Source organism: Physeter macrocephalus, chromosome 11, assembly GCF_002837175.3.
Source record: "Physeter macrocephalus isolate SW-GA chromosome 11, ASM283717v5, whole genome shotgun sequence".
NCBI lineage: Eukaryota > Metazoa > Chordata > Mammalia > Artiodactyla > Physeteridae > Physeter > Physeter macrocephalus.
In genome coordinates, this window is record NC_041224.1 from 55,612,630 (window position 1) to 55,624,403 (window position 11,774).

Below are 11,774 nucleotides of genomic sequence, written 5' to 3' on the forward strand. Positions count from 1 at the left end.
GCGGTACGCGGGCCTCTCACTGTTGTGGCCTCTCCCGTTGCGGAGCACAGGCTCTGGACGCGCAGGCTCAGCGGCCATGGCTCACGGGCCCAGCCGCTCCGCGGCACGTGGGATCTTCCCGGACCGGGGCACGAACCCGTGTCCCCTGCATCGGCAGGAGGACTCTCAACCACTGCGCCACCAGGGAAGCCCTCAATGCCTTTTTATTGCCAAATAAAGTTACATTGTATGGCTAAACTACATTTTATTCATCCACTCATCAGTTGATGGACATTTGAGTTGTTTCCACCTTTTGGCTATTATGCATAATACTACTATGAACGTTCACGTACAAATGTTTATGTGGACATATGTTTTTACTTTTCCTAGATATATGCCTAGGAGTAGAATTGCTGTTTAATCTTTTGAGGAACTACCAAATTGTTTTCCACAACAGCTGCACCATTTTACATTTCCACTAGCAGTGTGTGTAGGTTCCAAATTCTCTATAACCTTGCCAACACTCCTTACTGTCTGTCTTTTTTACTGTAGTGTCCTACTGGGTATGCACTGGTACGATATTATGGTTTTTCTTTGTGTTTTCCTGATGGCTGCAGGTGTTGAGAATATTTTCATGTGTTTTTGACCATTTTTATCTCTCCTTTGGGGAAGTGTCTATTCAAGGTCCAATGACCATTTTTAATTATTTTTTTAAAAATCATTAGTTGTAAGAGGTTTTATATATTCTGGATACAAGTCCTTATCAGATATATAATTTGCACATATTTTCTCCCATTCTATGGGTTGTCTTCACTTTTTTAATGATTTCTTTTGCAGTTCAATGTGTAAAATTTTGATGTAGTCCAGTTTATTTTTTTTCATTTGCTGCATATGCTTTTAGTATTGTATTTTAAAAGTCTTTGCCTAACCCAAGATCATAAAAATTTACTCCTTTATTTTCTTCTAAGAGTTAGAGATTTTTCTTACATTTAGGTCAGTGATCCATTTGGAGTTAATTTTTATGTGTCATGTGAGATAGGAGGTCTAACTTCATTGTTTTGCATGTGGTTATCCAGTTGTCTCAGCACCGTTTGTTAAAAAGACTATTCTTTTCCCCCTGAAGTGTCTTGGCACGCTTGTTGAAAATCAGTTGTCTGTAAAGGTAAGGGTTAATTTCTGGATTCTCAATTCTGTTCTGTTTACCTATATGTCTATTTTTATGTCAGTACCATACTATCTTTGTTACTGTAGCTTTGTAATAAATATGTTTCTTAAAACTCTGTTAATCTGTGTGTCATCTTTTTCACCTCTACCAGCAAGCCATTTATTTGTGAAAAACCTGGGTTATTTTTATAATATTTACAATGATGGGATTTGGCTCATTGTATCCTGGTAGTGTCACTTACCATGTTCCTCTCTCTTTCTCTTTTTTTAAACTATTAGCTTTTTAAACTATTAGGGGTATTTTTCTTTTTTTCTAAACTTAGATTTATATTTAGATTCTTAATGAAATTCATATTCAGTTATATATTGTTTTTTTCTCTATTGCCAAGAATATTTCCTAGGTGGTGCTGTATACTTCCTGTTATATCAGTCAGAAGGCATATGCTGTGTGGTTATCCCACTCTCATTTAAAATTGATCATTGGGTTTGGATCAGACTGATCCTTCTGTTGTAAAGTCCCCCATTAACTTGTTACTTATTGGTTTTAGCAGCCAATCATGCTTGTTTTGATCTATTGACTATTTCATTAAGAGTTGTAAAATGATGACTTTAGAATTCTATTATTCCTTCTGCATTTATTAGCTTTGTTTCTTTTCCTTTATCAATTTTCGGTATGAGCTGGTGCCCTAGCAACCTCTTAAGGTGATCAATGATTATTTCAAAGAATCTTTATTGAATTTTACATTCCTGTGTTTTGACCAATTGCAGTCTTCATTCTTTCTGATGCTCAAATTGCCTCTCACATGAAATTAATTATATGATGCCTGGGGTTTGCTTCAAATAATCCATGAGAGGGCATGTGGGTAAGGGAGTAGATGAGTCATGAATGGCCATGAGTTATTATTGTTGAAGTTGGTCAGTGGGCACATTGTTCTGTCCTCTCTTCTTTTGTATGAGGTTTTAAAAATCGCCCCATGTTTGGCCATTGGTTATCCCTTGATGTCAGTCCAATGTCATTTTGATAACTTCCTTGATCCTCAGGCACAAGAAGCCCCAGGAACATTTTATACATCTCCTGTCCCAAAGCTAGAATCAGTCATTTCTCCAAGGATCCTGGATTCCTTTTAGTGGGAAGTGGTGTTGGAAGACCACCTGGCTGACGCACTGGGGGTGCTCATTGCCACCCGGTTGTCCTTGCCCTTAGCCTCTGCAGTGGACACAAGTAGAAAATATTTTCAGAAAAAGAAAAATGAATCAGACATTCAGATCAATATTTGCATTCAGATGAAAGATTGCAGGGTTTTCATTTAACTTCTTTGCTTTATTTATTTCATGCTAAAAATCTTGATTTTTAACAACTAATGTAATTACTCATTTACTTTATCCTTATTATATATAATATCTACCTACTTAGATAATGTAATATACTAATTTTATAGTGTGTGTATTTGTGTATATATTTTGGGGGAAGAGTAGATATTAGTTTTGAAATAATGATATCAATATTTAACAAGTCTACTATGGTACATTTTATCTTTAAGATATATCTCACTGGGGATGGGTATTTTCAAAAGACTGTTTTTCAAAGTTAGGCTGTTGGTTCCATACACTGTTAGGGTCATTTGTTTCAATTTGCTTTAGATTTTTAGGTGTTGAGTTTTACCGGTGTGTGATTTCATTTGGTTCTAAAGTGAAGACTGTAGTACAAGGAAAATTAAGAGGTTTAATTTTCATTCTTGTTCCCTTGTCCCTGTTTTTTTCTTCTCTCCATTAAGAATCATGTTTATTAGTACTAGATTTATCCTTCTAATGTTTTTAAAAATACATATTAACAGTACAAAATGGAGGATATTTTCCTCCCTTTATCACGAAGGTTAGCATACTGTACACTCTTGGGCACTTTACTTTGTCATTTTACAGTATATCCTGGACAATCTTTCTTCTTGAATATGTTAGTTTGACCCTTTTTATCAGACTGGTTTTATATTTGCATCTTATTTAAGAGCATTGTGGGATATGGCTGTCTGTTATTAATTATACCATAAAATACTGAGAGTTAGGGACTTAACTGTGAGATTTATGAAAAGTTTCTTTTCTTTCTTCCTCATCATAGAGTATGATAAATGCCTTACCTTTTTTTTATTCTCTCTCTCTCAGTCTTAAGGAATTCCTGCCCAAAGAATACATCAAGCAGAGAGGAGCTGAAAAGAGAATATTTCAGGTACTAGAAATGTTCAGAACTTTATTATTCTTCTCACTTTATTATTCTCCTCATGCATCCACAAAGCCTATCCTCATTTATTAGTCCAAGAGGGGCCTCTGCACATGATAGTTTCATACCCCATGCATGTACTCTGCTTATATAATAAATGATTTGTGACTCCGGAGTAAAGAAGCTGACAGTTCTCCTTTGGGCAGATTTATTATCTTAATCCATACCTTCTTGCTAAAGGTTACTTAGCCCTTCTGAGAAAAATGTGCATACATTTAATTTCAGAGACGTTATCTTGGAAGCATTGAAACAAGGCAGTTTGCCATTAAAATGCACTGAGGAAGACACTTCAAGAAGATTTTTTTAATCCCGAGATTTGTTTTTTGAACCTCAGAATTTGGGAACTGGTGTCTTTTTAAACTCCAGGTTTATTCTAAAATTCAGAAAGTTATCTATTCTAGGCAACCAGTAAAAAAAAAGCCCTGTCATCAGCTTTGCCAGGAAACAATCACTCTAGTGAATCCAAAATACCAAAGTGTTTTGGCATTGAAATGTAAATATAAATTGGAAGAGATAAATTTCATGTGTATAAAAACATATTTTTTTAAATCCAGTATTGTTTGCACACACTGAGATGTCCAGGCATTTATATATCCTGCTCTTTGGAAAACTTTATCTTTTGCCTGGATGTTAGAATCCAGGACAAGAACATTTTTCTAGTTCTTTTTTTTTGCGTGTGGTACGCGGGCCTCTCACTGTTGCGGCCTCTCCCATTGCGGACCACAGGCTCAGCGGCCATGGCTCACGGGCCTATCCGCTCCGCGGCATGTGGGATCTTCCCGGACCGGGGCACAAACCCATGTCCCCCGTGTCGGTAGGCGGACTCGCAACCAGTGCGCCACCAGGGAAGCCCGTCTAGTTCTCCTTTGACGTGTTGGTCCTGAACCTTTTGGAACGTGGAGCCCTTTGAAAATTAGGTTACAATTATTGACCCTGTTCTTGCCATGCTGCATGTGCATGAATTGTTGCATATAACTGTGAAATCTAGAGGAAATTTGGGTTCACATTCTAGTTAAGAAACTGTGCATTAGCACTTTCTGTGTGCTCTGACCCTTGGTCAGCAGGGACATGCATCCACAAAGGCATAGACACCATGCGGAATAACACCTCTCACAAAGTCCACCTGCTGTCAGAGCTGCAGTAACTGGTCCCTGCCTCTGTCATGTTTGTAGGAGCACAAGAACTGTGGAGAGATGAACGAAATAGAAGCCAAGGTCAAGTATGTCAAACTCGCCCGGTCTCTCCGGACGTACGGTGTGTCCTTCTTCCTGGTGAAGGTGAGTTGGGCGTGATGGAGGGGGCGTTTGCCTCTGCCACCTCTTTTGTTAAAGGGTTTGCTGTTAACCTTGATTGTCATCTCTAGACCCCTAACATTTGCACATGGAGCATCTGGGCAGTGGTGACCTCAGTTGAGCTGTGGGACAGACATGAGGTGTAAGAGCTGTGAGGCTGGTGAGTGAGCTTGGCTGCCTGCAGGCCTCAGGACAACTGTGTCTTGGCTCTGCTCTCAGTCACTGCTATAAAGTCCCTGAAGGGGAGTGCCTTTACTTTCGCTTGCTAGCACTTTCCCCTGAGAATGTTTCACTTAAGATCTTCCAGAGTGCACTGGACTAAGTGAAGGTTGTTGACCACTGCAGGCCAAATCAAATCAAATGTGGTAGTTACGGTACTGAATTTGTATCCTTTTAGATGGGTCTTGGGATTTTCTGTGGCCTTCAGATCTGTTTTCATATGAATTGCTGGCCTTCCTACTAGAGGGACAGAGGTGGGTCTTTGAAATTCAACCTGTGAGCAAGCAGAGGGTGTGTTCTTGAGTTCACTAGGAAGCCCTCCCAGTAGCTTCCTTCCCCGTTTTCATATCCTGACCTCACATACTCTCTTGTAGTCATCCCTCTGATGGGTTTCATTATTTCCACTTGCTTTGCTGTGACTCTGGGTCTCCTGCCTCTTGCTCTTCACCCTGGAGAAAGCTCTACCATGTGATGAACTTTCTTGTGCTGCTTAAGGCCCAGGGGAGTGTTACCAGCTGTGTTGCAGCTGCTTCTAGGGACTGAAGTTGGAAGGTCAGTGACAGGGCGGTTTAAGGAGGTGTCTATTCCCACAGCTAAAAAGAACTGGAAAAGAAAGAAGTTTTGCTGTCTACTAGAATGTTTGGGGATATGGATGCTTTTCTGGACTCCAGTCCTCATTGGAGGAAGCTGCTTCATTTGGGGCAAAGAGAAATAAAGATATTATATGGAAAAAAGGTGTATGTTTAATGCTGATTAGTTATTTCAGCCCAACAGCTCTCAGCTTTATACCAGAAAATTCTGGGGCCCTTGCAAATAAAGAAAGCATAGGTGAATCACTTTGTTTTTAAGAAAAATAATTTAGAAATTGAATTTTTCATTTTAGTGTGTTTTAAACTATCAGTCAGTTTTTGAATGGTACTGATGATGGTATTCTAGGTAATGACTAGGTAATTTCCCAATATTAATAATGACAATAATAACAGTAAACAATTATATGTCAGGCGTGTCTTATTCAAATCTGTCAGCATCCCAATGGCAGAATTACTGCTATTATCTTCTTTTTATAGATGAGAATCAAGGCCAGAAAGATCAATGACTCAGCTAAGACCATAAGCCTAGTAACTGTAGGAGGTAGGACTTGATTTCAGGTCTCTCTGACCTAAAAGCCTGTGCTCCCAGGCAGTGGGCTATGCTGACTTACCTAGGGTGGCCCCATTTGATATGTGCTCACCTGCTTTCATTATCCTACCCCACACACACCCCCACCATGAGTACGTGGTGAGATCTGCTTGTTTTAGAAGAAAAGTCTGCTTTTCATTTATTTATTTATTTATTTATTTATTTTTATTTATTTATTTTTGGCTGCGTTGGGTCTTCATTGCTGCCTGTGGGCTTTCTCTAGTTGCAGCGAGTGGGGGCTACTCTTTGTTGCAGTGCGTGGGCTTCTCATCGCAGTGGCTTCTCTTGTTGCAGAGCATGGGCTCTAGGCGCACGGGCTTCAGTAGTTGTGGCATGTGGGCTTGGTAGTTGCAGCATGTGGGCTCAGTAGTTGTGGCTCGCGGGCTCTAGAGCACAGGCTCAGTAGTGTGGCGCATGGGCTTTGTTGCTCCATGGTATGTGGGATCTTCCCTGACCAGGGCTTGAACCCGTGTCCCCTGCATTGGCAGGCGGATTCTTAACCATTGTGCACCAGGAAGTCCCGGCTTTTCATTTATTATTCTGATGAGTTCTAATACCTCACAAAGATTAAGTCTTTTTCAGCATCTCCAATGATACTGGCATCATTTTTCATGGTTGTGTGGGTTTGAGTTTTTCTCTAGTCCTTCATATATGAAATTTATCTCTCAAATTCGTATTGTTTTCTATTAATACCATCAAACTTCACACAGAGTCAGTTTCAGTGTTGTGCATAAAGGTCAGTAAATTTAGGAAAATACATAGCACACAGCAGTCTGCATGTAATTAAAAAGAGACACTGAGTAGCAAGTTCCAGAAAAGAGAAATTTGTTCTCCAAATATAATTTAGGGCCTGGGAAGAATCTGTCCATGGCTAGTAGGATAATTAGAGGTAAAACACAGATCTTATGGTTATTGCAAGGTCTTGCAGGTTTGGTCAAATGGAAACTTTTCTTTTACCGAAGTATTTAAGGCAAAGTAAGAAAGTAATGCAAATTTTCTTCCTTCTTCCTTTCCTCTCTTCCTTTCTTCCTTTTCATTTTTTAAAAATTACATCTCTTTGAAGAAGGTCAACGTCAGGAGGTAGGCAGTACTGACAGCTTTCATATACATGTTAGACATTCACATTTTGTTTTTCATTACTTTTATTTTTTGTCACTATAAAAGTGAGTACACTGCTCTTTTCAATTTTTTGCTCAATGGTCTTATTTAGTGTACATTTTATTTTTAAGTTGATTTTGATAGAGTTTACTTGATCATATTTTGCCCTATTTTAAAAGTAAATTCAGGAATAATGCAATATTATGAATTAATATATCTAATAAATCAGATCATCAGGTCAAATAAGGTGACATCATATGCACTGAACTATCTAGAAAAGAAATATAGAAAACAGTCTCATTCACAGTAGCATCAAAAACAGTAAAATACTTAGGAATAAGTTAAGCCAAGGAAGTGAAAGATGTATATGATGAAAACGTTAAAACACTGATGAAAGAAATCGAAGAAGTAAATGAACAGATATCCTGTGTTCTTGGATTGGAAGAATTAAAATTTTTAAAATGTCCATACTATTCAATGAAACTCTTCTATCTTACATCATTCACAACAATTCACTCAAAATGTATTAAGGACTTAAGTGTAAGCCATAAAACTATAAAAATCCTATAAGAAAACATAGGTGGTAAACTCCTTGACAGGGTCCTAGGCAATGATTTTTTGGATATGATGTCAAAAGCACAAGCAACAAAAGCAAACACAGACAAGTTGGACTACATCAAACTAAAAAACTTGTGCACATCAAAAGAAACAACAAAAGAAAAAGGCAACCTACAGAAAGGAGAAAATATTTGCAAACCATGTATCTGGTAAGGGGTTTATACCCAAAATATATGAGCAATTCTTTATAACTCCATAGCAAAAAAAACAAAAAACAAAACCCCAAATAATCCAATTAAAATGGGCAAAGGACATGAGTAGACATTTTTCCAAAGAGGATATTCAAATAGCCATGAGGTACATGGAAAGGTACTCAGCATCACTAACATCAGGGAAATACAGAACAAAGCCACAAGGAGATATCACCTCACCCCTGTTATTAAAAAAAGACAAGGAATAACAAGGGTTAGCAAGGATGTGGAGAGAAGAGAGTCCTTGTGCACTGTTGGTAGAAATGTAAATTGGTACAGCTGCTGTGGTGAACAGTGTGGAGGATCCTCAAAAATTTAAAAATAGAACTGCCATATGATCCAGCAGTCCACTTCTGGATATATATCTGAAGGAATTGAAATCACAAGCTCAAACAGATATCTGTACTCCTCTGTTCTTTGCACCATTATTTACAATAACCAAGATATGGAAACAACCTAACTGTCCACCAGCAGATGAATAGATAAAGAAAACGTGGTAGGTAGATATGGTGGAATATTATTCAACCATAAAAGAGAAATTCCTGCCATTTGCAACAACATGGATGAAACTTGAGGTCGGGAAGAGATATGGGGACATATGTATAGGTATAACTGATTCACTTTGTTATAAAGCAGAAACGAACACACCATTGTAAAGCAATTATACTCCAATAAAGATATAAATAAATAAATAAATAAAAAGAAACTTCAGGGCATTATGCCAAGTGGAATAAATCAGAGGAAGACAAATACTGTATGATCTGACTTATACATGGAATTTTCAAAAGCCAAAGTCACAGAAACAGTAGATTGGTGGTTGCTGGGGTGGGGAAATGAGTAAATGTTGGTCAAAGCACACCAACTTGGAGTTTTAAGAGGAATACCTTTTGAGGAACTAATGTACAGCATGGTGACTATAGTTAACAGTACTGTATTATATACTTGCGAGTTGCTAAGAGAGTAAATTTTTTTATTTTTTATTAAAAAATATTTTTAATAGCTATTATTTTGGAGTGTTGTGTTTTCATTTTCATTTGTCTCTCGGTATTTTTTAATTTCCTCTTTGATTTCTTCAGTGATCCATTGGTTGTTTAGTAGCATATTATTTAGCTTCCACATGTTTGTATTTTTTGCCGTTTTTTCCTTACAGTTAATTTCTACAGCATGGTGACTATAGTTAACAGTACTGTATTATATACTTGCGAGTTGCTAAGAGAGTAAATTTTTTTATTTATTAAAAAATATTTATAATAACTATTATTTTGGAGTGTTGTGTTTTCGTTTTCATTTGTCTCTCGGTATTTTTTAATTTCTTCTTTGATTTCTTCAGTGATCCATTGGTTGTTTAGTAGCATATTATTTAGCTTCCACATGTTTGTATTTTTTGCCGTTTTTTCCTTACAGTTAATTTCTAGCCTCATAGTGTTGGGGTCGGAAAAGATGCTTGATATAATTTCCATTTTCTTAAATTTACTGAGGTTCACTTTGTGGCCCAGCATGTGATCTATCCTGGATAATGTTCCATGTGCACTTGAAAAGAATGTATATTCTACTGCTTTTGAATGGAGTGCTCTGTAAATATCAATTAAGTTCATTTGGTCTAATGTGTCATTTAAGGAAAATTCTGTTTCCTTATTGATTTTCTGTCTGGATGATCTGTCCATTGATATAAGTGGGGTGTCGTGTCGGTAGGCGGACTCGCAACCAGTGCGCCACCAGGGAAGCCCGTCTAGTTCTCCTTTGACGTGTTGGTCCTGAACCTTTTGGAACGTGGAGCCCTTTGAAAATTAGGTTACAATTATTGACCCTGTTCTTGCCATGCTGCATGTGCATGAATTGTTGCATATAACTGTGAAATCTAGAGGAAATTTGGGTTCACATTCTAGTTAAGAAACTGTGCATTAGCACTTTCTGTGTGCTCTGACCCTTGGTCAGCAGGGACATGCATCCACAAAGGCATAGACACCATGCGGAATAACACCTCTCACAAAGTCCACCTGCTGTCAGAGCTGCAGTAACTGGTCCCTGCCTCTGTCATGTTTGTAGGAGCACAAGAACTGTGGAGAGATGAACGAAATAGAAGCCAAGGTCAAGTATGTCAAACTCGCCCGGTCTCTCCGGACGTACGGTGTGTCCTTCTTCCTGGTGAAGGTGAGTTGGGCGTGATGGAGGGGGCGTTTGCCTCTGCCACCTCTTTTGTTAAAGGGTTTGCTGTTAACCTTGATTGTCATCTCTAGACCCCTAACATTTGCACATGGAGCATCTGGGCAGTGGTGACCTCAGTTGAGCTGTGGGACAGACATGAGGTGTAAGAGCTGTGAGGCTGGTGAGTGAGCTTGGCTGCCTGCAGGCCTCAGGACAACTGTGTCTTGGCTCTGCTCTCAGTCACTGCTATAAAGTCCCTGAAGGGGAGTGCCTTTACTTTCGCTTGCTAGCACTTTCCCCTGAGAATGTTTCACTTAAGATCTTCCAGAGTGCACTGGACTAAGTGAAGGTTGTTGACCACTGCAGGCCAAATCAAATCAAATGTGGTAGTTACGGTACTGAATTTGTATCCTTTTAGATGGGTCTTGGGATTTTCTGTGGCCTTCAGATCTGTTTTCATATGAATTGCTGGCCTTCCTACTAGAGGGACAGAGGTGGGTCTTTGAAATTCAACCTGTGAGCAAGCAGAGGGTGTGTTCTTGAGTTCACTAGGAAGCCCTCCCAGTAGCTTCCTTCCCCGTTTTCATATCCTGACCTCACATACTCTCTTGTAGTCATCCCTCTGATGGGTTTCATTATTTCCACTTGCTTTGCTGTGACTCTGGGTCTCCTGCCTCTTGCTCTTCACCCTGGAGAAAGCTCTACCATGTGATGAACTTTCTTGTGCTGCTTAAGGCCCAGGGGAGTGTTACCAGCTGTGTTGCAGCTGCTTCTAGGGACTGAAGTTGGAAGGTCAGTGACAGGGCGGTTTAAGGAGGTGTCTATTCCCACAGCTAAAAAGAACTGGAAAAGAAAGAAGTTTTGCTGTCTACTAGAATGTTTGGGGATATGGATGCTTTTCTGGACTCCAGTCCTCATTGGAGGAAGCTGCTTCATTTGGGGCAAAGAGAAATAAAGATATTATATGGAAAAAAGGTGTATGTTTAATGCTGATTAGTTATTTCAGCCCAACAGCTCTCAGCTTTATACCAGAAAATTCTGGGGCCCTTGCAAATAAAGAAAGCATAGGTGAATCACTTTGTTTTTAAGAAAAATAATTTAGAAATTGAATTTTTCATTTTAGTGTGTTTTAAACTATCAGTCAGTTTTTGAATGGTACTGATGATGGTATTCTAGGTAATGACTAGGTAATTTCCCAATATTAATAATGACAATAATAACAGTAAACAATTATATGTCAGGCGTGTCTTATTCAAATCTGTCAGCATCCCAATGGCAGAATTACTGCTATTATCTTCTTTTTATAGATGAGAATCAAGGCCAGAAAGATCAATGACTCAGCTAAGACCATAAGCCTAGTAACTGTAGGAGGTAGGACTTGATTTCAGGTCTCTCTGACCTAAAAGCCTGTGCTCCCAGGCAGTGGGCTATGCTGACTTACCTAGGGTGGCCCCATTTGATATGTGCTCACCTGCTTTCATTATCCTACCCCACACACACCCCCACCATGAGTACGTGGTGAGATCTGCTTGTTTTAGAAGAAAAGTCTGCTTTTCATTTATTTATTTATTTATTTATTTATTTTTATTTATTTATTTTTGGCTGCGTTGGGTCTTC

General features: G+C 38.8%; 1 protein-coding gene across 1 annotated transcript in view; it reads left to right on the forward strand.

The window, feature by feature from the left end:
• TLN2 (talin 2) overlaps positions 1-11,774 on the forward strand; it is a 440,519-nt gene that overhangs the window by 247,850 nt on the left and 180,895 nt on the right. Inside the window, exons 11-12 of the mRNA XM_028495089.1 lie at positions 3,301-3,364; positions 4,588-4,692. Of these exons, the coding sequence (XP_028350890.1) occupies positions 3,301-3,364; positions 4,588-4,692 (169 nt within the window). The remainder of the gene's footprint in view (positions 1-3,300; positions 3,365-4,587; positions 4,693-11,774) is intronic.